At 42.7% G+C, this 27,474-nt stretch overlaps 1 protein-coding gene across 1 annotated transcript; it reads left to right on the top strand.

The window, feature by feature from the left end:
- Positions 1-1,278: 1,278 nt before the first annotated feature.
- LAP3 (leucine aminopeptidase 3) lies at positions 1,279-27,474 on the top strand. The gene is made up of 13 exons (XM_034772064.1): positions 1,279-1,474; positions 2,542-2,657; positions 3,010-3,064; positions 4,594-4,699; positions 8,874-9,033; positions 10,870-11,034; positions 11,809-11,967; positions 14,779-14,903; positions 17,493-17,581; positions 19,729-19,831; positions 23,413-23,492; positions 24,248-24,360; positions 26,365-27,474. Exons 1-13 carry the CDS (start codon positions 1,343-1,345, stop codon positions 26,558-26,560), a joined length of 1,599 nt encoding a protein of 532 aa, XP_034627955.1. The 5' UTR covers positions 1,279-1,342; the 3' UTR covers positions 26,561-27,474.

Below are 27,474 nucleotides of genomic sequence, written 5' to 3'. Positions count from 1 at the left end.
TGTTCTGGTGTACATGCTAACAATCCAATAAATGTCAACATACCCAAAGTAGTTCCTTTATGACTGGTACTTTTGCTATAACAACATCACAAATCTACTTATGTTCAGAATATATAGGGTACACTCATGAGTAGATTTTGCAAGAAATCTTACAACAGTCATTCTCACTAATCTTAAATTTTCAGTTATTACATTTTTTTTTCTGTTCATCTCATTTACATTCTCTTCACTCAGAACCTAACCTCTCTCTCTAAACATGTATACTATGCTCTTAACTGTGGTATCTGAGCAGTTTATGGCCTGATCCTGCAAACATGCACATAACTTTATCTATGAGTGAGTAGTCCTATTGATGCAATTCATGTAGGATCACAGCCAGAAATGCCAAATAGAAATAATTCAAAAGATTAATTAACCAAATAAAACAAATCAAGAAAGCTTATCATATGCCACGAAAACCATAATCCTGTACTGAGAATTCTTTCCATCCCAATGAAATGCAATTTACAAAACAGGATGGCTTTTAATGTGACCTTAAAACATACATTACAACTATATGCTTTTAAAAAGCGTATAGTAAGCAAATGGAGAAAATATTTTAATAACGTTCATTTCGAACAGTACTTTTTACTACTATGAATGAATGCATCGAACCACTATCCACTAGAGGGCAACTATCCACTTTTTCTATGCAAGATGTACTGCATACTAATATGGCTACAGCAAATTTAACACTGTAATCTCTATGGTGCTGGATTGATTTAACTGTTTCTGAATGAGACATAAAACCATGATCTAGCAACTTGTCCTTAATGATCCCATTATTTCAGGCATTTCCTAACTCTTGAGTGCTGACTTTGCAACCTTAACCATGTCCTTTTAAGGTAGTCTTTGTGTGTGATTTTATATACAAATGACCCCGAGCCACATAGTCCAGCTCCAAATCCAGATGTTCCCAAAGTCTCGGGTGGTAGGGGGAAGGAAAACAGGGGGACAGCAGTTCAGACGAGATTGTCTCTGCACCCGCAGATACTGAACACCGCAGCACAACAAAACCAAGAGCCCCTTTAAATTAGCCACGAGGCTGCTCCTGCCTCCTTCTGCAGGAGTCAGCCAGACCCTCGCGCCTGGCTACCCCGTGCGCCAGAAACACACCACTCCCGGCTTCCCCAGTGAGCCAGGCCTGTCCCCACTGCTCCTGGCCTTTCCCGGGAGCCCCAGGCGAAGGCCCGGCCCCCGAAGCACGCGGCGTGCGCCGAGGTCAGAGGGGCGGGACACGCTCTCTCCTTCCTTCCCTGCCTGCCTGCTGCGGCCGGGGACGCGCGCTGCCGCCGGGCTGGTCATGCTGCTGCTGCCGCCGCTGAGGAGGCTCGTTCGCCGCAGCCTCGGCAGGGCTCCCCCTTTCTCCTGCTGCTGGCCCTGCCAGGGGCCTTCCCCCGCCCCGCGGGGCTACAGCAGCAGCGCGGGGTGCAAGGTAAAGGGTGCGGGGCTGGGGGCAGTGCATGGAGGGGAGCGGAGTGACTGGCTGCAGACAGGCGCTGTCCTGGCCACGCGTGTCTGTGTCCGAGGGTGGAAATGCCAGCGGCAGGGCGGACACCCGAGGGGCGGGGCTCGGACAGGGGTGGGTCGGGGAGACGGTAGCTGGGTTGTCCCCGACAGTCGCCCTTGTCTGTGAAGACTGGCCAGGCTGCCCATTAAGTATCATCATCCCCCGGCTTTTCCCGGCCCTCTTCACTCGCTGGTTTAGCTGCTGCCCCCCCCCCCCCCGCCCCCCCCCCCCCCCCGCACGTGCGCTGGGGTAGTTGCATGGAAGTCCTTGCGAGTGTCGTGCTTAGAGTTAAACCTCTGGCTTTGTGGGATTGGGGCCAGAGTCAGCACCTGGGACGTCCTGAAGTTCTAGAAAGATTTGTTAGGGTTCTGTAGGTTGACAGCTGATCTTCGACCGGCTGCCAATGCAGAGCCCTCCTGCACGTGATTTCCTCTTGTTTGGTGGTTTTGTTTCCTTCTCAGTGCACCTGATAATGTCCTTGACCCTGACTCAGTCGCAAACAATGTAACTTTTTCCTTTTTTCAAGATGTGCCTGTTCAGAGATAATGTTAATTAACAAACAAAATAGCCTGTATTTTAAATTTGTGTCTGGAAACTTCATTTTTATACATAATGAACCAGATTTTTAAAGGTATTGAGGGTGCCAAAATTCAGGTAGGTGCTTAGTAGGATTTTATAAAGCACTTGCCAATCTGTATCCCTACTTACCTAAATACCTTTAAAAAGTAGCACAATGATCTGAAGCATGGCATTATTCATATTATATCTCTTTCTTTCTCCTGTTTAAAGAATGTTACTTTTGGTCTGGGCTTGTATCCTGATTTATCTAATCATGACTTTATACTTTAGACTCTAGATTATTTAATAAAGTGAGTTCACTAAACCTATTTCATACAGTATTATGGTTATGTTCAGAAACATTTATCAAATCTCAATATATATTATTTAGAAAAATAGTATCTTGCATTAGTGTACTTTTTGTTTTTTTAAAGGGCCTTGTCTTAGGAGTCTATGCAAAAGAAAAAGAAGAGACGGTTCCTCAGTTTACTAATGCCGGAGAGACTTTTGATAGACTTATATCTGGAAAGCTGACAGAGTTATTGTCTATGTAAGTGTTTAGATCAGTTTCTTATATTTTTTAAGATATTGTAAACACAGAAAATACATCTTTATTGATTGTTCTAGTTTGCAGCCGTACCACCTCATGCACTGACATTCATATTTACTGACTTAACCCAATTGTTTAGCCAGAATCAGATAAGGGGACCTCTAATGAAAAAACAGTGCAGCAGGAAGTGGAGATGGTGATTCTGTAGGTAGTATGTTTCCCTTTGAATCTATTCTTAGCCAGTGCCCCTGTGTGAAGTTAAGGAATATTGCATGATTGGAGAATAAAATTATTACCACAAAAATCAGGATCTCTGTTTTAAAAGCGCTCATGGCACTTTTTTGTGTTCTAGATCTGGGCCTCCTTTGAAGAAAGGCAAAACACGCCTATTTCATGGCTTGCATCAGGTATGAATCTTGAATTTTTGTAAGTATAATGACGACTGGGTGGCTTGAATTTGAGTCTTGGCATTATTCCTTATTATAAGCTTATTCTGGGTGCAGCATATTATTACAGCAGAATGTTATACTCTCTCATTAAATACTGTGGTGTTTGAATTTAATGTGTTGCTATACTGTGTTTTTTCTAAGATTTCAAAAAAATACTTTTAGTGATTTTTGCCTTCTCTATCTAAGTTCCTTTACAAGGGCCCACAGAGTCAGTGGAAAGACTCCCATGGATTTCACTGAAGATTAGATCAGGTCCCAAAATCCCAATTCTGTAGCATGCGGCACTGCCATTAAAGTAAGTAGGGATTCCTTGCATGAAAAGGCTGCAGAATTGGACCCTACGCAATTCTCTCCCAAGAGCATGAAAAAGTGATAAAAAGAAGACCGTTCAAATCACTATTGGCTGGAGCCGGGCTGGAAAGCTTGCACTAGCTGCCGTCTCTTGTGAGCTGGATGTTGCGCGGTGCAGCAGTTTGAAAACTGATTATTATAAACTGTAGCAGAGGGGTATCTGTGTTAGTCTGTATCCACAAAAACAACAGAGTCTGGTGACACCTTAAAGACGAACAGATTTATTTGGGCATAAGTTTTTGTGGATCTGAAGAAGTGGTTTTCTACCCATGAAAGCTTATGCCCAAATAAATCTGTTAGTCTTTAAAGTGCCACCAGACTCCTCATTGTTGTTATAAACTGAAAGAGCATAGTTTTTGTAATAGAAGTGTGAGGAGACCTCAAGTTGAATGTTCTCGTAACTTTATCCCGCTCAGGAGGAGTGGGGATCCCTCCACCTCTATATCTTTATGGATGGAGACACATTTTAAATAATTTTTCAGTGCATAGCAGCACTAGAAAGAGCTCTCAGCAGTGGTAAGGTGCAGAAAGACAGTTTGCCCTTTTGAGACCTTTTTCTCCTTTCTCTCTGTAGTGCTCAAGAGGTAGGGGTATGTGTGCAGAATATCAGTTAGCCAGTGGCCTGCTGCCCTTGAGTTGTGGAGCAGCCACAATGGTAAATACCCTTGCTCAGGATGGAGGCATCCTGCCATGCCGTGTAGACTAATAGGTGGGGACAGGCTGAAAAGTGCACAGTCCTTGTCATGTTATACTGAACATAAAGCCCTAACCAATAAGAACAGTCCTATTACTTAGATTTCTTTTTGAGGCAGACACCAACTTCTCAGAGTGTGTGTGTGTGTGTGTGTGTGTGTACAGGGCGTAGCACAATGGGACCCTGACTGGGTCCTCTACGCACCACAATAATACACATAAATGTTAACAATTAGATAACAGTGAAGTTGTCCATCTGCTTATGCAAGATTACTGAGAGATAGAGACAAGATCACTATCATAATATGCTAACGATAATGGATGTATTTTCATGTTATGTTTGCCTTCATTTAAAAAGAATGCTCTTTATCATTGATATTAACCTTCCATCATGGCAATCAGAGTGAAAAAATTAAATCTGCTTGTGTGTTGGTTTTGCACAGGATTTTCCAAGTGTTGTAGTTGTTGGCTTGGGTAAGAAGGCTGCTGGAGTAAATGATCAAGAAAACTGGAATGAGGACAAAGAAAATATTCGGACAGCTGTTGCAGGTTAACTTGTTTTCATTTAATATTTGTTCCTTTTGCAAGTATTTGATCTATTGAAGCCCTGCTGTAACGTGATACATTCCATTTTTGATGAAGCACATGAACTTAAATCAAACAGGCCATAACACATTTTGTTTTAAAGCATAAGACCTAATGCATGGCTTGGAAAATTCACTCACTGCTGACAAGTGGGAAGGTTTCCCTGGTGAGAAAAGGGCCTAGGTCTTTAATTTTTTGCAGAATATATATTTTCCATGTTTTTAAACAAAACCCAACCCTCCCCTCCTCTCAACCCCCAAACTATAGCCTTATGGTTGTGGAGATAACCTTCCAAATATGAATCAATGTAGAGTAGTCTTCCTAAGACTAGAGTTGTTTGTCTGAAGAATCTGCTTCTCATAGCTTTCCCAAGTAGCATGAAATTGAAAAGACCCGTGTCACTTTCACTTCACTATGTGAGTATCAGTGAAATTGACAAGATTATAACCATGCTCAGTGTGCCCCTAATCTGTGCACATATGACAACCTTAAATATTTCCTGTTGTTGCTTAGGTGGTAATTAAGACTTTGATATCCTTGACAATATAACATGATATATTATGTGTTTCATCATCAGAGAATCGTAGGACTGGAAGGGACCTCAAGAGGTCATGTAGTCCAGTCCCCTGCATTCATGGCAGGACTAGGTATTAACTAGACCATTCCTGACAGGTGTTTGTCTAACCTGCTCTTAAATATCTCCTGTAATGGAGATTCCACAACCTCCCTAGGAAAATTTATTCCCAAGCTTAACTATCCTGACAATTTTTCCAAATGTCTGACTTAAACTGCCCTTGATGCAATTTAAGCTTATTGCTTCTTGTCCTTTCCTCAGAGGTTGAGAACAATTTTTCTCCCTCCTCCTTGTAAATACCTTTTATGTACTTGTTATCATGGCCCCCTTCAGTTTTCTCTTCTCCAGACTAAGCAAACCCAATTTTTTCAATCTTTCCTCATAAGTCATGTTTTCTAGACCTTTAATCATTTTTGTTGCTCTTCTCTGGACTTTCTCCAATTTGTCCACATCTTTCCTGAGATATGGCACCCAGAACTGGACACAATACTCCAGTTGAGGCCTAGTGAGTGCAGAGTAGAGTGGAAGAATTACTTTTTGTGTCTTGCTTACAACACTTTTGCTAACAAATCACAAAATATTTGCTTTTTTTTGCAACAGTGTTACATGATTGACTCATATTTAGCTTATGGTCCACTATGACCCCTAGATTCCTTTCTGCAGTACTCCTTCCTAGGCAGTCATTTCCCATTTTGTATGTGTGCAACTGATTGTTCCTTCCTAAGTGGAGTACTTTGCATTTGTCCTTATTGAATTTCATCCTATTTTCTTCAGACCATTTCTCCAGTTTGTCCAGATCATTTTGAATTTTAATCCTGTTCTCCAAAGCACTTGCAACCCCTCCCAGCTTGGTATCATCCACAAACTTTATAAGTGCACTCTCTATGCCATTCTTCAAATCATTGATGAAGATATTGAAGAAGAACCAGATCCAGAACTGATTCCTGCAGGACTCCACTTGATATGTCCTTTCAGTTTGACTGTGAACCACTGATAACTACTCTCTGGGAACGGTTTTCCAACCAGTTATGCACCCACCTTACAGTAGCTCCATCTAGGTTGTATTTCCCTAATTTGTTTATGAGACGTTCATGTGAGATAGCCTTATTAAATTCAAGATAAACCACATCTACTGCTTCCCCCTATCGACAAGGCTTATTACCGTGTCAGAGAAGGATATTAGGTTGGTTTGACACAATTTGTTCTTTACAAATCCGTGCTGACTCTTACTTATCACCTTTTTATCTTCTAGGTATTTACAAACTGATTGCTTGATTATTTGTTCCATTATCTTTCGGGGTACTGAAGTTAAGCTGACTTAAGTTCCCTGTAAGCTGCGAGGCCGTGTGGCCGCGCAGCAGCCTATTTAGTGACGCATAGGTGCTCAGGGAACCCACCTGGGGACCTACTGAGGGAGGGGCGCCCTTCTCCCGGCCCCAACCTAGCCCGGCCCCCAACCATGGCTGGGGAGGGGCAGTGTAGCGCAGCCCAGACCCAGCCAGGGTGGCGCGGCCCAGACCTGTCACGGGGCACCCCTCCCTAAACCCAGCCCTGGCCTAGACCTGTAGGGGTTAGGGGAGGGGCATCTATCCTGTGGCCCCAGTCTTGGAGCTGCTGCAGCGGGGAGAGGCTGCTGCAGAGAGAGAGAGAGATGGGGAGAGTCCTCTCTCCCCGCCATAGCCCCAAAGCACCCTCCTGCACCCCAAACCCCTCATCCCTGGCCTCACCCCGGAGCCTGCACTGCCAGCTGGAGCCCTCACACCCCTGCACCCCAACCCTCTGCCCCATCCCTAAGCCCCCTTCCACACTCCGAACCCCTTGGCCCTAGCCCTACCACATGAATTTTGTTATGTGCACTGATATGAAGGTGATGTGTCATACATCACCTCCATTTTGGTGCACATAACAAAATTCATTCCACACACGGGTGGGAAAAATTAGAGGGAACACTAAAGCTGACTGGTCTGTAATTCCCCGGGTTGTCCTTATTTCCCTTTTTATAGATTGTCACTATATTTGCCCTTTTCCCCCATCAGTTGGGGGCTGAAGAAAGTTCCATGTGAATTTGTGAAGTCTGTCTCTCGGAATCAGTGAAATCATGCTGTGTGAGCATTGGGCATATTTATGTGGTGTCTTATAATTTGGTATAACCTTGCTTTCTAGCATTTTAATTGAGAGGGATATTGCATTTAACCTTAGTCCTTGTCACAGGGTGGCTGGCCCCAGTAAATGAAGTAGGTCCAGCACCCCTGTGCCAGAACAGGTGCTCCTAGTTGGCCAATTAAGTGGGTTGGACAGCACCTGGATGCTGTAAAAGACCAGGGAGACCCAGACAGGAAGAGATCCAGTGAGTTGGAGAGACCTGGTGAATCAGAGCTGCCTATGTGGGAGTCGGGGTAGCTGAGAGTTGCCAAAAATTGTATGTTTGGGACCTGGGAGAAAGCTGAAGGCAAAAAAAAGAGTGACAGATTTGCTGACTGATATCCCCAAGCCAGAGAGTGAGGGCTGAAGGCAGGAGGAGCAGCAGGAAGGAGAGTTGTTTGCTGGCTGTAACCCAGAGCCAAGGGCCAAAGAGAGCTGAAGGCAGGCAAGCAATGGAGGAGATTACCCGCTGATATCTGCAGGGCTGGAGAGCTGGTCCCAGAGGAATCATGGGAGGGCCAAGCAGAGTGAAAGATGCTCCCCTGGCAAGGATGTTCCCAAGCAGAGAGACTGGCAGGGGTTCCTGCTGGGAAGAGCAGGGTTGCACTCCACTTGAAAGGGCTGGGGTGGCTGTTCTGGTACAAGGCTGGCGTGGACTGACAGAGAGTCTGGACATGGATGAAGATGCCAGGGTGATATGTAGGATGTCATGGGATAAGACAACAGGTGATCTTAATGACTACACAGGGGTGAGAAACGGGCTTGGGTTTTGGGGCCTGTGTTTTGGACCATGTATGTTATGCTGCTGTAATAAACCAGCACCAAGAAGGGGTAGTAGACAAAGCCGGAGTGGAGTTACTGGGGATGCTGAAAGAGGGAAACTGAGGCAGATGTGTCTGTCATGCCCCAACCTGCAGCAGGAGGGTGCTTCCAGGCGGGGCTGCTATATGGGAGTCCCTCTTAAACAAGTGTTTTGTTTATGGAATACGTTCATATTTTCTGCTGTGCATAAATGCACCTTTTGAATCAAAAGGCTTTTGTGACTTTAAAAAACTAACTGCTATTTAAGTTATACTAGCAACACACTGTATTACAACTTCATTTCTGATGGCTACAGGCTTTGGTCAGCTGAAGTACTCTAAAGTTGTGTAGTTTTAAGAACTTTAGTTTTGTCTTTCAACCCTTGCTGAATTGCTTATTTGATAAGTTATATTCAGAGTTGCATGATGAATACCAATACTCTGCTTTTTAAACATTGCTGCTATAGGCTTTGCTCTATTGAATATTTTTTTCAGCTGGTTTATGCCAGAATCTACCAGGTGTCAATAGAACTGGGTTCTTTCCTTGAAAAGTTATATTAATTACCTCAGGAATTTTGCTGCTGCAGTTGGTACTCACGTATTGATGTATTGTATTTTCCAGTTGGATGCAGACAGGTTCAGGACCTGGAGGTCCCTTGTGTTGAAGTAGATCCCTGTGGAGATGCTCAGTCTGCTGCAGAAGGAGCTGTTCTTGGGCTATATGAATACAATGAACTTAAGCAAAAAAAGAAACCCGTAGTTACTGCTCAGCTACATGGAAGGTGATGGCAAACTAAAGTTTTACTTGTGAAACATTTGGATACCTAGAGTATGTATCACTCCTTTTCCCCCCACCTCCCTTTTAGTTGGTATTGCATAAAATATTTTAGCAGCAGAGACATCTTTACAGCATTTTCTTTGCATGTCTAATTGCCATTGCTAGTGTGTCATGTTGTTTGTTTTTCCTCTCCTAAGTGCTTCCCTGCAGCAGAGAAGGGAATGGGATTAAGAAAGAAGGGGCAAAAACAACTGTCTGTTTTATGATGTGTACAGTGCTTTTAATGGTACTAGGCCCAAAAACTCAGAAATGCAGGAGTTCGTTTTTTCTCTCTCTCTCCTCTCTCTAAATGAACAAATCCTTCTAAGACATGAGAAATGCTATAGCAGATCACACCAGAGGTCCACTTTATACCTTGTCTCTAGCAGTGGCCAGTACCAGGTATGTCAGAAGAAATTGCAAGAAACCCCCAGTGAACAATTATAATACTGGATCCATGGGGAAGACACTTCCTAACCTTTGTCACTTAGAGGTTGGTTTGTGCCCTGAAGTGCATGGATTTATATCTCCTCTGTTTATTTTGTTGTTCAGAAATGCCTGATTCTTTTTTGAGTTCTGATAAACTCTTGAACCCCAGCATGTCTTACATACATTGCCTATCACAGTGTATCTAGTGATCTATTTTTTACGCAACAAGAAAAATGACACACGCTCCTTTTGGATTCTGAATGGCATTGGCCTCTCCTTGGGAGATGAGACAAATAACAGAACTTCTCTCAGTAATATAGCACTTTCTCAGAAAAGTTCAATGGCTTCTTTTATATCCCCTCCCCTACCAGCCTCCGACATCTTCCCTGCTGCTAGGGAGTGAATCCCGGATATGCATGGGACAGTTCCTTCCTTGAAAGAGGGAAGCTGCACCCTGCCAAGTAGTCGTCTAGGTAAATCTCTCAACCTAATCCTATACTAATAAGCCTCAGTGCCACACTCATCCCTTTCCCAGGGCAACAGATACCTTGAGAGTCACTCAGGATTACTGGTCTTTATGAAACAACTGACTTCTCAAGTATAATTGTGGCTTTGTGACTAAGGCACTGGAGTGGGATTAAGAAGAGTTGGGTTCAATTCCAGCTCTGTCACAGACTTCCCCTGTTCAACTCTGAGCCAATCACTTATTTTCTTGGTGTCTCAGGTCCCCATCTGTAAAATGGGGCAATAATACTTCCCTTCCTCATAGTAGTGTTGCGAGCTCCTTGATAGCACAGCAGGCATTGGATTTAGGGATATCCCTCTATGAACACCTTTCTGTGATTGTTGACAATTCATTGACCAGAACTATGCTTTGAAACGGGGATCCCACTATCCAAGCTCCACCTTTATCAATTAATAATCATAATTTTAGCAAGATTCAAAAATGGATTGGACAGGTATGTGGAGAATAAGAATGTCCAGAGTTGTTGTTGTTACTGTAAACACATATTTTGGAAGGGATATTCAACCTCATGCTTCAGGGCTTAAGCCAGTCTCTAACTATTACGAGACCTAATATGGGTGCAGAGAGTATACCATATCTTCTACTGCAGGGTTCATGCACCTTCCTCTGAAACATCACCATCACCAGCTAACCATTGCCATAGACAGGTACTGGACTAGGTTAGGTGGACTTCAAGTCTAACCCAGTATGGCAGTTCCCATGTTCCTATAATAATAGAGGTAATGTAATGTTCCTTCTCACCTCTCCTTAGTGGGGCAGCTTTCTTTTCAAAATATAGACAACAATTGAATACTGACAATCTTATTTTTGCAAGGGTTCAATTATAATTATGTGGTGTTTGTTTAGTGATGGCAAGGAAGCCTGGCAAAAAGGTGTCATGTTTGCTGAGGGTCAAAACCTGGCTCGCTATTTGATGGAGGCCCCGGCTAATTATATAACACCAATGAAATTTGCTGAAGTTATTGAACAGAAACTCAGAAGTGTTAATAGCAATGTGAAGGTCCATATAAGGTATGTTCAATTTAAATCATTCCTTTTCTGTAAGTTGTAATTGATTAAGATGCAGCATGTAAAATGTTCCTGGAGTTTGTAATGAACTTGCTTATTTTTACCCTTTTGCCGTTCACAATGACAAATGCAAGGAAAGTATTTGTGCAACAGTCTGTAAACTTTAAATAACTGAAAGCTTTGTTGGTGCCCAGAAATAGCAAGTTATTCTCAGTATCAAGAGCAGGACTTCCAGTCGCTACAGTAGGCAGAGATAGACTGCTGGGACAAAAATAAAGAAACAAGACGAATATGTTAATTACTTTTGTAATATGACAAGCTGCCTAAAAAACTACAGAAGAGGAAGCCTGACAGTCTTTTCGTATTACTTCCCAGTGAATATACAATCTGCAATCTGTCATTTAGGAAAAACAGAATTGCTTGCAGACATGTTTAAAACTCTTAAGAATTATGATCTTTTTTAAACATAATTCTATATTTGTAAGTTCAACTTTCATGATAAAGAGATTGCACTACAGTACTTGTATGAGGTGAATTGAAAAATAAATTTTTTTTGTTTTTTACAGTGCAAATATTTGTAATAAAAAATAAAGAGAGCACTGTACACTTTGTATTCGGTGTTGTAACTGAAATTAATACATTTGAAAATTCAGTAAACATCCAAATATATTTAAAATAAATGGTATTTTATTGTTGAACAGCGCGATTGATCGCACAATTAATTTTTTCTAGTCTCTTTTTGTAATGGATCTTATTAAAATCTTTTTTTTATTATAGGTCAAAAGCATGGATAGAAGAACAACAGATGGGAGCATTCTTGAGTGTAGCTAAGGGCTCAGATGAGCCTCCAGTCTTCTTGGAGATTCACTATTCAGGCAGTGCTAATGCAAATGACTCTCCGTTAGTGTTTGTTGGAAAAGGAGTTACCTTTGATAGGTATGTTTGCTAATATTTTTATGACTGAAACAAAAACTATAATCCAATTGTGGAGGAATTGAGGTGCTTATAAAAAAAAAAAGTGGGTATTGCAAAAATATTTGCCATTGTGTCACTCACTCTTTTTTCTAAAAAAACAGCCAGATTAGCTAACACTTTACCGATCTATTGTTTGTAAAATGGGCCGTTAAATTGCAGAGGAGAGGGAGAAATTGGGAGCAAGTATGCCAACAAATTTGAGATTATCAAAGAAAATTTACTAATAGGCATCTTGGTATTTCCATTGAAAAATCAACAATATTTGAAACAACCCCACTTACTATTTACAGTTAGATATTCTGTTGCAAATGACTAGAAGAAAACATTCTCCAGTCAGAACAGCTTGCTTTAACAAAATTTGGGAAAATACCACGAAGAGTTTGGCAATTTCTTTTATTTTATTCACGGAGGAAATAATCCATTATTGCCCACTTCTGTTTAGTGATGCTGATAAATAGCATTTCAGAGGAAATTCATGAAACGAGAACTAGTAATTGGTATGTAAAATTATATGAAAAACACAACACAATAAAATTGTACAAGTTGTGCAAAACTTTAATAATTCACTGAAGATCTCAAACCCCTAGCAGAATATATGGAGACCTAAATACAGTATTGCAGATAAATGCATTTAAAACAGGATCTTTGAAAACCTGTCCCTTTTTCACTTCCCTGCCAAGCTCAGAGATGGGGATCCTGTGTTTCCCTTGTACAAGTTGGCCACTACTATGCATGCTTGGCTTTATCAACTGTTTCAAGGGAAGTGAAAATTCCTCAACTTATGGTTTGTCAGGAGAATGAGAAAAGAATGGATTTTAAATGCTGCTGTTCTAAAATGTATTTAATGGTAATTTCAAGGCTTTGTATGTGCCAATGTTGTTGTCTTGGTCTGAGATTTTAATGAGAAGTTTTTAAAAAATTTGTTTGCAAAAAGCTTTGCAGCTCACCTTTTAAAGAAACTTTGAGAAGCATATTCCAATCAAAAAATCCAAATGTTACTTCAGAAGGTCAGATACACTGGCTGTGCTGTGGCTCAACCGGTCCAGAGGAAAATTTAGCCTCCAGTGCAAGAGCAAAATGAAAACCAAACATGCCTGTGGCCTGGTGTGTGTGCAGCTGCTCAGGAGGAAAAAGGAATGCTCGCTTACATGTGCTGTGCAGCACAGTGCCCATCTTTTAACCATCTGTCTCCCCCTGGAGGCCAAGGAAGCTACTGCAACCCCCATGCGTGGGGCTGGGCAGGTGATAAAGAGAGAAACTGATGAGTCCCAATATCAATAGTAGTTTTGTTTTATATATGTTTACTATACATCAGAGTAAGTGGGTGAGTTAGGACTCTCCCATCCTGACTGCTGGTGTGGGGGCCTCCGCCACCCCCCATCATTCTGGAGAGACAAAGGGATCTCCTGATCCAAGTGAAGAGGCTCCCTGCTTTTTACCCTCCCCTTTCTCCTCAGTAACCTTGGTGGTGGTGGGCAGGAGGGAAGGTAGGGTTCTTTGGCTCAGATGGACTAGTTTTGGAACTCTGCCATGGAGATAAAGGGATTATAGTGTCAGAAATTAGTTAACATTTATTCTCTGGGCTGCTGATCTCAGCCAGGCACAGATGAATTCTTGCCAGTGTCCCTCTAATATTATATATACAAAGAGATGCTTTTATCATTCCTGTGAATCTGTTATATGTGGTAGACTCTACCACTCTCCCTGGGAACACAGCAAGGTTGAGTGTATTGGCATTACAAACTCAGAGCAGCAGAGTTATGAACTGACTGGTCAACCACACACCTGATTTGGAACCAGAAGTATGCGATCAGGTAGCTGCAGAGACCCAAAAAAAAAAAAGCAAATACAGCACAGTACTGTGTTAAATGTAAACTATCTACAAATAAAGGGAAAGTTTAAAAAAAAAATTGACAAGGTAAGGAAACTGTTTCTGTGCTTGTTTCATTTAAATTAAGATGGTTAAAAGCAGCATTTTTTCTTCTCCATGGTAAAGTTTCAAAGCTGTATTAAGTCAATGTTTAACTGTAAACTTTGGGAAGAACAATCTTAACGTTTTGTTCAGAGTTACAAACATTTCAGAGTTCCAAACAACCTTCATTACTGAGGCATTCATAACTCTGAGGGTCTACTGTACCTTGTTGCTTCCAAAGGGGAGATGGAGCCTTAGTGGGCCAACAGCAGATGTAGAACAGACTTGTGGGTTTTTGTTTTTGTTTTTTTTTTTGGCCCGGTTACAGCTCTAAATGAGGTATATGCTTCTTAGAGTCTACAGTCACTGAAGCATCTGCTTTGTTTCTGCAGCGTGTTTTGGCAGAGTGAAAATAGTTGTTTTTTTTTTAACTTCCTACAGAATTTCCTCTCAAAACTCTCACCTGGAAGACCTAACTACTGACTAATTTATTAATCTACTGCACTTTATTTAAACTGATTTACTAGGGCTATCACTTTCCCTTATTTTAAATCCCCTTATCTTTGTTTTCCTAAATGTAATTCAGTGTGTTTACCTTGTTACATTTTAGCATGTTGCAGATTATCTCAGAGATGTTTTATTGAGTCATATTAAATTGATATGAGGAGATTGGTTTTACTAAAACCAGATATACTGCTTTTTAGAATACTAGGAAATTAAAAAACAATAATAAACTATTGATATTATTGTCATAAACATACAGATGGACAAAATAGTTATTTTAAAGCATGTGGTGTGAGGTTTCTATGTGCTGAATGAGATTTTTCTAGAATGTCTATTCTTGATCTGTGCATCCCCAGTGGTGGCATTTCACTTAAGCCTTCTTCAGGTATGGATGCAATGAGAGCAGATATGGGAGGAGCAGCAACTGTGTGTTCAGCCATTGTGACAGCAGCAACACTAAATCTACCTCTTAATATAATTGGTAAGTTGGGGGCAAAGGGGAGAACATCAGAAAATATGATTTAAAATGTTACATTAGGGCAAAACTATTTTAATTTCAGTAATGGAAATGGCTGCTCAGAATTTTCGTGGACACTTACCAGGCTAATCACATCACCTACTTGCTTTCATAACAATGTAAAAAATCCCAATATTTTACTCACCATCAAAAATTGCCTACCCTGGGTGAGAAAAATTTTGCAAGACTGAATTAAAACTTTTTTTTATGAGGGGAATGCATGACTCATAGAATTGGGTGGAGTCTTTTGTCTCTGTCTCGTTGGAGCTGCATGTCAAAAATACCTGTGCATCAATCTGAGCACTACTTGTTTGGTGTTTGAGACCTACAGATTAAGGAAATTAACAGTTAGTCTCAATACATTGTTACAAAGAAACAGAATAGGGTATATCTAGTAATATAAACTACTGGAGAATCTCTTATGGTGGGTGGCGTCTCATAAATGGTCTGGATGAAAACCGTTCTGACACCCACACTGGGGTTGATCCTGTGAGGTGCTTATCCATTGATGTCTTAAAGGAGTTGGGAGCATTTGGGACTTGCAGGAGATGCCTGACTCCCATGGGATACTCCTGATGACTAGTGTTGATTTACAGATAATTACACTTTCTTTGTTTGAAAAAAAGAGGACTCGTCTACCATAATAGAGACCATTTAATGTAGAAATGTTCATCAAAGAAGGTCTCAAGATCATAGACTGGCATGTTGCATCCCCAAAAGGATGGAAAATCTAACTTAAAATATATGCTGTCAAAAGGAATGGCCTTTTTACAGTATATTAGGGTACATCTATACTTAGCCGCTGGTTCGGCAGCAAGCAATCGATCTTCTGGGATCTATTTATCGCATCTTGTCTAGACGCAATAAATTGATCCCGGAAGTGCTCGCCGTTGACGCCGGTAATCCTGCTCTGCGAGAGGAGTAGGCGGAGTCGACGGGGGAGCCTGCCTGCCGCATGTGGACCCGCGGTAAGTACCTTTAAGTTCGAACTAAGATACTTCGACTTCAGCTACGTTATTCACGTAGCTGAAGTTGCGTATCTTAGTTCAAACTGGGGGCTTAGTGTGGACCAGCCCTTAGTATATGAATAAAACTGATAAAAAAAAATGTTAGTGTCTCCAAGGCATATATTGTTGAAGTACTGGTGGCTGACTATGTAAATCACAAAAACGCCATTTTTGGGGCAGCAATATTGAGTTTATACATCGTTAATAAGGTAAACCCTAGTATGGAACAAAAGCACCCAGTGTTGAGGGGAGAGAGGATATGAATCTGATGTGCAAAGTACCAGTGTATAACTAAACATATGTTGTCTGCTAACTGCTCACAAATCCAGTATTGGGAATAGAACTTGCAGTCTTTGGTTCCAGAAAAACGAGCCCTTGCTGTTGAGGTAAAGGAGCAATTCCATTAGTTCAGCTAGTATTAAAAAATACTTGGTCCAGGGAGCACTTGCAGATGGTCTGTGAAGAGCTGTAAGGCCACGTGTTGCTAACTCTCCTTTTGTTTCCAACTGCTTTTACAAATGCCCTGGCCCTTCATTGCAAAGATACCTGCAAAAGCAGCTGGAAATGAGAAGGAGTCAGCCTACTTGCCTCCCTTAGGAGCCACTCTTAAGGATGGAGATGTGGATAGCTAAATCACTTTTTAATATTTTCCCATGTAAGCAGTGGTTGTAGTTGCCACAGCATGTTGTGCAACTGTGAATAAATGAGTTGATTCACACAGTGGCAAAAGTGGATGTCCAGGAGGAGGTTGACACAACTAACAAGCTTGAGAAACCCCAACTTTATGGGAATTAAAGATGTTCTGAAAACAACTTCATGTCAGCCCAGCATTATCCTTTTTAGTATGCTCTGTCCAGAACACAAGATCATGGGCTTCTCCTTGTGTGTGGCTGGTGGACTGCCATTTTCCTTATCACTATAGCCACAGATGGAACCACAGCATTGACTTGGGCTCTTTACCATCTTCCCCAGCTGCCCTTATGTCAGTGCTGTATAATGGTTCCCCTGGATCTCTTTCTTTTGACATTGTAAAATGTTAGTTTGGAATGAGATGCTCTTGAAATTCCCCAGAGAGCTTTAGAATTCCAGAAATAAACAGCCCTTTATAAGGATATGAAATATGCATATAGTGCCACATGTTGTAAGGTTCAACTTATTGAGGGGGAGCCTCACCATTGAGATGAGATGCTCACAACTCTTTTTTCAAGACCATGTGCCTGATTCTGACCTCACTTGATGTAAATCAGGTGTAACACATGGTGTAAAAATAGCATAGGTTAGGGAATGCAGCATGTTAAAGATAAATGTGCAGACTTAATTGTGTAATACTGAAATGTCACTAATGGAGAAATTTGGATCGTTGTCATTCTTCAGACAGGAAATTTCAGATGCAAATCTAGAAATTGTATGTACATTCCAGACAAGAATGCTATCCTTCTGTTACAAATGATTTTAGTGTAAAGAGTTGTCTTTTAAGTAATTTTTCTGTAACTACTGAATTTAGAAACCCATGATACATTGCAGTAATTCTTTCTTTTCCCTTCAGGTTTGGCACCTCTCTGTGAAAATATGCCCAGCAGTAGGGCAAACAAGCCTGGAGATGTTGTTAGGGCTAAGAATGGGAAAACAATCCAGGTATGTGTGTGTTAAGTTGGTTTTAGACACATTCATTGCAAACCAAGTTGGTTTTAGACACATTCATTAATCAAGTTTTACTGTTTCAACTTCTGTTATAAGTAGTGCACAAAGACTATTTTTAAAAACAAATGTATTTCTCCTACTGTGTAAATTCACTGATTTAACTAAAATTGCTAACAGAGCATTCTTTCAGTTTTGGGGGTCTTTTTGTATTTGCAAAAACATTATAAATTACTAGGGAAAAGTAAAAAGCCCAGTCACATACATTTTCCAGAATCTGCTGTATCCATAGAGGAGGCTGTTATAGTGCTTATAAAGCCAGAGTTAGAGAGTCTTCAAACAGTGTGCAAAGCAGTAGTTGCTTTTGGTACATTTTCAAGGCCCTCTTCCAGGCACCTCTTTTGTAAAACACGAGAGCATTACTCTTCTGCTGATATAACCAAGGCGTTGACCCTACAAACTGCTCCACATATGTGGAACTCGGATGTCGCAAGGTCCACTCACCGCACATGGTGTCTCCTTCTGGTGGCACTGGGGGTTAGCTCTTGTCAGGCACTGCCCTCCTCTGGTGGTGTCTCTCCCCATCGTCTCTTTCACCCTGCGGCCCTTCTCACTCCCAGAGCTGCTGCTTCCTGTTCATGGCTTGGCCATCTGGCCAGGTCACTAAGGCCCTCCCCTTCTGGGGAATTCAAAGTCCTTCCGGACCAGCTGTATGGCTGGCATCTCCAACTCCCTGTGTCACTTCCCAGTGGCTGGTAGGGGAACCCAGGCCTGCCTTCAATACTGGGTTCTAACCCAGGGACCCTATAACAAGTAGCCAAGGTCTGTACAGTCCTACCCATTGCTGCTGTTTTTCTGGACTTCTTCCTACTTTTCTGGCTTCTCCCTCTCTCTCTGGGTTTGCCAGCCCAACCTTCTTCCTCCCAGGGAGTGACTGTAGACTGCTTCCTGTTCCTGTCCAGCTGAGCCCATTTCCAGTTATTGGCCTATTCCTTGTCTCCTCCTTCAGGTGTAGTCTGGGCAGTTAATTGGTCTGCCTAGCCATTTCAACCCCTCCAGGCCTTGTCTGGGGTGAGCATCACATAACACCAGGTCTCTCCATAGGCACAGGGTCTGCTGTGCAAAGCAGCTTGCAGAATCAGGGCCTAAAATACATATTTTGTGTTTAATCTGCAATACATAATCATTCCCCACTTTGGTTAAATTCTTAACACATGCCCTAATGCTATAGACTGTTGTTTCCCTGTAGGAATTGATGGATAAATCAATATTTTCCTTCCAGAATTTCTGTGTAATTCTGTTACCCCCCATTCATGACTTTGACATTAGGAACCTTTCTGTTCCTTGAGGTTTCACCAAGCTATATGTATGACTATCGAGTTCTAAACCACTGTGCTTCTCAGGGGCCTCATCACCCTCTGCCAGAGCCAGAGGCTCAGGAAAGCACCACAAGGGTTATCATGCTAAGTTCACTATAATGCACCCCCTCAAACAGGAGGGGCTGCAGGGGCCATATATTTTTGGAGGGAGGAAACAGATCTCTGAATCTACAGATGTCGGAACCATTTACCGGGATATCTCCTGTCTCTGTGCTACTCTACAGTTCCTTTTCCCTCCTGGCAATATAGTTCCAGTAGGATCTTTATTTCCACTGACTAGGTCCCCTTGCAGCTGCTAGATAATAGCCATTGGATTTCCATGGGCTTTGCAGGGGTCAGCAGCCAATCTTCTGCTGTACCCTCCTGCCCTGCTCTATGCTGCTGACACCTACGAGCCCTGGCATGGGAGGCCTGGCAGCAGTGCTGTGAGGTTCCCTGATTTATATTAAAAATAAGCTTTTTGTGAATGCTTGACAACTCCATCTTGGGTTGATTTTAGTGTCCTGTTCTAGTTCACTTACCTAAGATCACTTGGAAAAATAATTGATCGTCAAAATAGTTTTTGTTTTGTATTTATATTAGAAAATAAATTTCAACTTCTTGCAGTTATTACACAAGCTGTAATGCACAGATCACTTTCAGCCTGATAGCCAAAAACCCAGCTGATCTCTTTAAAAAGAATTTTTAAGAAGCAAATCAAGTAAAGGGGAACTTTTGAGTAGATGACTTTCTTCCCCCCCCCCCCCGCCCCCCTTGTATCTACAGGTTGATAACACAGATGCAGAGGGAAGGTTGCTATTAGCTGATGCTCTCTGTTATGCCCACAATTTTAATGCAAGGGCCATTGTGAATGCTGCGACACTAACAGGTAACTAATTTCCTTTTCCTGCTTCATGTTGCAAAACAGTTTCTCATAATGGAAAAACACATTTCTTAGGAGTTCTATTAATAAATGAGAACTTTGTGTATTTTGTCCTCCTTGTTTATGCATGAGGGTTGTAGTTTTATTTTTAAAAATATTAAAAAATAAAATGTAACTTTTCTGTTCACATACATCACAGTAAAGCAGTTGTCATAAAAAAAATAGGAAATCTTTCGTTTACAAACAGTATTTCATTGGGTTAAAATGCATATGTGAAACCAAAGAATTCTTTATGTATATGTCTAATAATGCCTTAAATTACATTTGTTTAATCACTTATGCTAACATATATCGGCGGAGGGCAAACTACAGCCCGCAGGCCAGATCCTGCCTGTCGGGGCTTTAAATCCGGCCCGCCGGATTGCCAGTCCCATGGCGCAGCAGAGCTAAGGCAGGGTCCCTGCCTGTCCTGGGCCGGCAACACTCCTGGAAGTGGCTGGCACCATGTCCCTGCGGCCCTTGGGCCGCGGGGGAGGGGGGTTATACCCACCGGCAAGGGCAGCGCATGGCAGAGCCACCTGCCCCATCCCACCCCCAGGAGCCACTGCTGGACATGCCATTTCTGGGAGCGGTGCGGGGCCAGGGCAGACAGGGAGCTTGCCTTGGCCCCGCTGTGCGCTGCTGCCACTCCAGAGCCACTCGAGGTAAGTGGTACGGGGCCGGACCCTGCACCCCGCACCCAAGCCCCCTGCCCTGAGCCCTCTAATCCCCTGCCTTGAGCCCCCTCCTGCACCCCAACCCCCTGCCGTGCCCTGCATCCCTCCTGCACCCCGCCCCCTGCCTTGAGCCCCCTTGCCACACCCCCCCGCACCCCAACCTCGTGCCCTGAGTCTCCTCCCGTACTCCGCGCACCCCTCCTGCACCCCAACCTCCTGCCCTGAGCCCCTGCCACACCCCGCACCCTTCCTGCACCTTGAGCCCCTCCTGCACACTGCACTCCCTCCCACACCCCTGCCCTAGTCCTACATTCATGGCCCTGCATACAATTTCCCCATCCAGTTGTGGCCCTCGGGTCAAAAAGTTTGCCCACCCCGATATATACTCATGTATATGCCAGATTCTGCAGCCAAAGAGGAAGCTGATTTCAGGATTACTGGCTTATACAAAAGTAACTTCCCCTTGAGCTACTTGACAGCCCAGAGGAAAAGAAGGTAGTTGCCACCACCATGATAGTGCTGCTTCTGCCTGGGGTATCTCGGTGTCAGGCAGATGAAAAGGAGCCAAAGCTCGGCATGCTTCTGATTTGTGCAGGTCTCCTGCAGAGCATTCAGTTTTGGTATGCTCTGTTGTTAAAATGGGCCGCCTCATTATTGCCTGGGTACCCAGGGTATGTCTACACTGCAGTTAGAAACCCATGACTGCCCAGTGTCGGCTTGCTCAAGCTCACGGGGCTTGGGCTGTGGGGCTGTTTAATTGCGGTGTAGAAATTCAGGCTTGGGCTGCAGCCTGAGATAGCTCTGGGATCCTTCCACCTCGCAGGATCCTAGAGCCCTGGCCCAAATGTCTACACCACAATTAAACAGCCCCACAGTCCGACCCCGTAAGCTGGCACAGGGCAGTCATGGGTATCTAACTGCAGTGTAGACATACCCTACGTGTCCTAAGAAGGGTCAGCATCAAGAAGTAGCTCTGTGGCACCAGTTATACTAGTGTGTAAGCCCTTTGTCTTATACATGGGTCAATATTTTGGTAGGGTATTTTCCCTTTAATTGGATTGGCATGTTGACTTGTATTCACTCTGTTTTAGACAATGATGTAAGCTTCAGTTTTCGTGGGTTTTTAAGCTGAAAAGTTTAGATTACAAACACTGCAAGGGAATTTCAAACTCCTGTTTCACCTGAATACTTATAAGAATTCTTTGACGGGGTGGACTAGGCCCAGAGCCCCCCTGCTGGAGGCCTCAGGGTCCTGCCACACTGATCCCAAGAAAGGCACAGTAGAGAAATCCTCCAAGCAGCCTAGAGTTACTGCAGGGGAATCAACTAAGCAGAGAGGCTGCAGGAAGCAGCCAGTCAGGGTCCAGAGGGCCATATAAAAGAAGCTGCAGAGCCAGAGAGAGTCAGTTCCTTGCAGGAGCTATAGGAGTGCAGCTGGTGCTCCTGGCTGGCCAGAGGGAACTGCAGCACCATGGACAGCTCAGTGCTCACAGGGACTAGGGGAGTGAAGAGAGAGCTCCTGGCTGATTGCTGGGTCTGAATTTAGATGAGCCCTGAGGTAAGGCTGAAGCTTTGACAAAGGCTGGGGCCTAGGGAAGTGGTCCATGGAACTGAAAGCAGTATAGTTAAAGGGACACTGCAACACATGGCTGGTATTCTTAGGGTCTCTGGTCTGGAACCCAGATTAGTGGGCAGGCCTTGGACCCTCTCTACCACTCATAGGCCACTGGGAAACTGGTTTACAATTGGACAGCGAGAAACCCCCAGAAGGGGAACTGAACTACTTAGTGGCCCAGCTGAAGAGCTGGGGCCAGAGTAGACCAAGAAGGTGAAACCATTGCCTCCAGGGAGGAAGCTATTTAAAGATCGCAGACGTACCTGACTGGAAGGGGCGCTCATGAGAGGTGGGTGCCACGCCATTACAAATTCTGTAAGAAAATATTATTTTGGGCTTCAGTTACCTGACAGTGTGCCTTTAATGTGCCCCAAATGGTAACTACAGAGCTGAAGGACAAGGAACTTCTAAAACTGGCTGTATAAAAAGTCCATATTAAGGTTATTGGCCAGACCACCCCTTTCTGTGGTAAAATCCATGGCAGGCCAGTTATAAAGGAAAGTAAGTATGCAAGTTTCCTCCCAGATTGTTGTGTGAACTATGGAACAGGTGTTAGATGATTTCTTGTGCCTAGGGATCTATAGGAGATTAGGGCCATCTACCATTTTATTTTGGGCAGCTTGCCTGCTAAACCCAGGGTTGTGAGTTCAATCCTTGAGGGGGCCAGTTAGGGATCTGGGGCGAAAATCTGTCTGGGAATTGGTCCTGCCAGTTGGACTAGATGATCTCCCGAGGTCCCTTCCAACCCTGATATTCTATGATTCTATTGTCACTCATTCTATCTGTACTATTAGGATTTAGCCAGCTGATGACTAGATCCTCCTGAAAGGGGAATTCCTGTTGCTAAAAAGACCTGGATTGTGCTTCCATTCTTGCCTGATGATCATGGTACAGGGGACATAGTATTTGTCAACCTGCCCTCTTCCATCCAGACAACCTTCCACAGGATCCTGGGCAAGGGGGGATGCTGTTGTGGAGATACCTGCCCCTCCCTTTCCATGTGAGAGGGATGACATTTGTCTCCATCTGGGTAGACCAGAGGGCACAATTGGGCCCGTTACTGATTATATACTAATTAACAAAGGAGCAGGTTTTCAATAATACTTTTTCAAGTAAACGCAAGAGTACCAAGACTCCACTGGGGATAAGGACAGGAAATCATCTTTAAAAATACAATTGGAAGGTAGAATGCAAAAGAAATGTTCTGCTCCATCTCCAAGAGCAAGAGGTATAATTTACAGGGTGGTATTTTACAGGTGCCATGGATGTAGCATTAGGATCTGCTGCAACTGGAGTTTTTACCAGTTCACCTTGGCTTTGGACTCACCTTTATGAGGTAGGCCATACAATGGATTTTTTTTTTTAAATGTTAGGTGTATATGTTCCTGAAGGTCTCTCTTATATAAGTGAGATGACAGATATTGTATTACATTTTAAAATACAGTGGTTTGGGGGGGGGGGGGGGGGGGGGGGGGGGGGGGGGAGGAGAGGTTTTATTTTTTTTAATTGTATTTAATTGAGAAGCATAAGTTGTATGTGTGTGTGAATTGTTAGCTCATTGATACACTTCTTGGGTAGTTTACAGTGCACTGGTAGTATGCACCTGAGTCTCAAGGATACACACCCTCCTATGGCTTATTGCTTAATTATAAGCTCTAGGTCTACTGGTTTCCAGTAACTTGTGTTAAAAGGTGAATTGGTCTTGATTAGATGTCATTCATTAAATTCTTTAAAATGCCCAATATATAGTCAAACTATAATTCCTGAGGGAATTCTCCAGAGGAAGTGATTTATGAAAAATCTGCATTACCAGCAGAAAAATGAGTCTTGCAGAAAATTGGCTCTTTTTTTCTCATAAACCGAGGGCAAAATTTAAAGCATCCAAAATTGAGTTTCATCTTTTATTTTTCTAGCATTTTTTTTTTCCAGATGCCGGAAGTTACCTTGTGTTACTAATTTCGAAGTGGTTTCATAACTACCTAGTCCACCCAGAGCTACGATTACAATATACATTACAGTACTTGCATAGTCCATCTAAACAAAAAATACCACATCAATATGTCCCAAGTATAACAGTTGTTTCTTCTGTAGGCCAGTATTTTGACAGGAGACCGTGTTTGGAGAATGCCTCTCTTTGAACATTACACAAAACAAGTTACCGATTGTCCACTTGCAGACCTCAGTAATGTTGGAAAATATAGCAGGTACATTATTTAACTGAAATGCAGCAACCCTTGTCTTGACTGATATACCTGTTTATCATCATGTTATTGCTTTAGAAATAGCCAGCATTTCCATGGTTACTGGAATGCTTTGAACTTGCACTAACATGCACTAGTACAGTTAGATTTTAAAACAGGAGTTGGGATTTCAGTATTTTTACTTTTAAAAATTGCTAAAATATAGAGCCAAATCTTGATTTGTCAATTTAGGATCAGATGGTGACAACAGCTCTTGTTCAGGGGGAGAGCACACAATGAACCTCCCCAGCCCCACTCTGTGTCCTGCCCAAGAGTATGTAACAGTCCCGTCCTTGCACACTGTGAAACATGAAGAGTTCGCCCTTTGTGTACCTAGGGGCATGTTTCTCTGCAAAGCGGGTGAGAGTGGGCCAGCTTCACCAAAGAAAAGAAGCTCTACCATCCTAAAATGATGCAACCAGCATATCTGGAAGCTGGGGAACAGAATACCAGTACTATCACCGCACATGTCTGGGAGAGGGGTAATATTATGTTTAAACAACTGCAGGGCTCTGTAATTCTACCAAACATTGAGTATTACTGTGTTCTTCAAATGCGTGTTAGTGTGGATCCCCTGTAGAGGTACATGTGCCTCATGTCACAAAATAAGTCTTTTGAATATTGGGGGCCATGCATGCATCTTGAGCTGCCTCATGCTCTTGTCTGAGTGCATAAAGGGCAGCCACAACTCTCCATCAGTTTTCTCAAGGACCTCCTGAATACTCACTCACCTGTCTGCCAGCTTCTGCACGGAATCTCAATATTATTCGCCAGAAGCTCATGGAGCATCCTCTTGAGCTGCTGTCTGATTGCTTGGTACATCATCTTACCCTCACGTTGCTGTTACCTCAGAAGAGAATGCTAATGAGCTCCAAGCTCTCAGGGCTGGACCTCCTTACACCTTCTTTCACAGGGACACAGTTATGCTGAGACTGCACCCTAAGTTCATCCCTGAAGTGGTCTCAGAATTTCACCTAAATCAATCAATTAATTTACCAGTCTTGTTCCTGAAACCACACTCAACACAGGGAGAAAAGTTACATACTCCAGATGTTTTGAAACAGGAGCAAGTCTTTTAGATTGTCTCTCCACCTCTTTGTGGGCCTATGTGACCCATCAAAATACCAGAACATTTTGTCACAAGAGAACCTCTAAGTGGACAAAAGCAATGTATTTCCACCTGCCATCAGATAACTGGCAAGCCTCTCCCTGCAAACACCAAGACACACACAGGCAGTGTTGTCAGCTTGGTTCAGAAGCATGCTAGTATCTGAGATCTACAACGTAGCAACCCACTGACTTTTGTTAAACATTATGTCCTTAACATGGCTGCCAGATCTGATGCCAAGTTCAGCAGAGCAGTGCTTCTGTCATTTGAAACTGAGACTCTTCATTTCCATCATCCTGAGGCGATACTGCTTGCTACTCCACACTGATGCATACTTGAAGAAGGAAGAATGGTTTCTTACCCTGTGGTTCTTTTGAGATGTTGTAGTGCAGCATGGATCTGCCCTGCCCTCAGTCCCCACTTTTTGAAGTCCTCAGCTTTTAATTGAGAGAGAACTGAGGGAGAGTTCCAGCTGCTTCACCCTTTATGCCCTTGTATGGAAGCATTAGACAGCACAGGGTGCATCTACAGCTATGCAGAAGCTTCCAATCTCATGCACGTGAGGTGCATGCACACCTTCAGTTAGGGTGACCAGATAGCAAGTGTGAAAAATTGGGACGGTTTGGGGAGTAATAGGAGCCCATAAAAAAAAAAAAAAGTCCCAAATATCTGGACTGTCCCTATAAAATCAGGACATCTGGTCACCCTACCTTCAGTGGATCCACACTAATTAAAACATATTGAAGAACCCCAGTTGCTGGAGAGTAGCTAACTATTCAGTGTACATTTTGTTGTTGACTTAGAGTTGTTGAAGTTTTTAAAAATCAACTTTTTTTCTCTTCTCCCTCCACCCGCAACAGAGCTGGAGGCGCATGCACAGCTGCTGCCTTCCTGAAAGAATTTGTGACTACAGCTAACTGGGCTCATTTAGATATTGCTGGTGTGATGGCAAATAAAGATGAGGTTCCTTATCTTCGAAAAGGCATGGCAGGACGACCCACACGAACATTAGTAGAGTTTGCTACACGCTTGAGCCAAGACAAGGAAAGTGTCTAGTAAAATGCTAATTCTGTAATCTTCCACTCTGCCTTAAATCTGTCTACTTCAATTAATCTTAAAATTTATTTTAAAACAAGTTAATGGCCTACACTCTAATAAAATGCCAAATGTGGAAGTACATCTACAATCCAGGAATACTTCCCATAATCTATAAAAAGATATGATGAAAGACAAATGCATTTTATAAACAGTTCTTACTGAGTAAGAATATCCCATACATGAGGTTCCCTCTTCCCATTTTATGCTGTTGAAGGTGAGAAGTTCTGTTTGAACTATTTTTAGACACTTAATACTGAAAAAAATGATAATTGTAAACATCTGGACTTGTGTTCAGATGTATAATAAGTAGTGATCTGTATACTGGTCACAAACAATAAATCTACCTTTTTAGTTGCTTTACCAAGTTCTTTTGTCTAAACAGTATAATGTAGCCTCCACTATAAAACCATTAATCTGGAATCATGGCCTTTCTTCTGTGTTTTGGATATACCATACATGGAAGAATAACTCTTGACAGGGTTTATTGACAGAAATTTTGTCAGAACAACATAAGGGAGAAGCTAGAGGGACTGTTACCATTTGTTTAATCGGCTAATCCGTGGTAGTGCTTTATTAGGTATTGGGAGACTCCATTGATAGAGGTATCTTAAACTAGACAAAGAACCTGAAAATAAGCCGTAAGGAACCTTCCTATGTTGGCAGGCAGATGGATTGTCTTGCCAATTGCTATATGAGATGCCAATTTATTGAGCATAATTAAAGGAAATTAAACAATTTCCTGCAGTTGTTTATAATGCCTCTCAAAAAGCTTGGCATAAAAATTTGTCTCCCTGGTTGTTTTACTTTTTTCATTGTGCTTGCATTGATTTTTCTCTTGTGCTTTCAATAAAGCTGAAATTAACATGACTGTT

Source organism: Trachemys scripta, chromosome 5, assembly GCF_013100865.1.
Source record: "Trachemys scripta elegans isolate TJP31775 chromosome 5, CAS_Tse_1.0, whole genome shotgun sequence".
Lineage (NCBI taxonomy): Eukaryota > Metazoa > Chordata > Testudines > Emydidae > Trachemys > Trachemys scripta.
The sequence above is the reverse complement of the archived record's forward strand: the minus strand, read 5'-3'. Positions and strand labels throughout refer to the sequence as shown.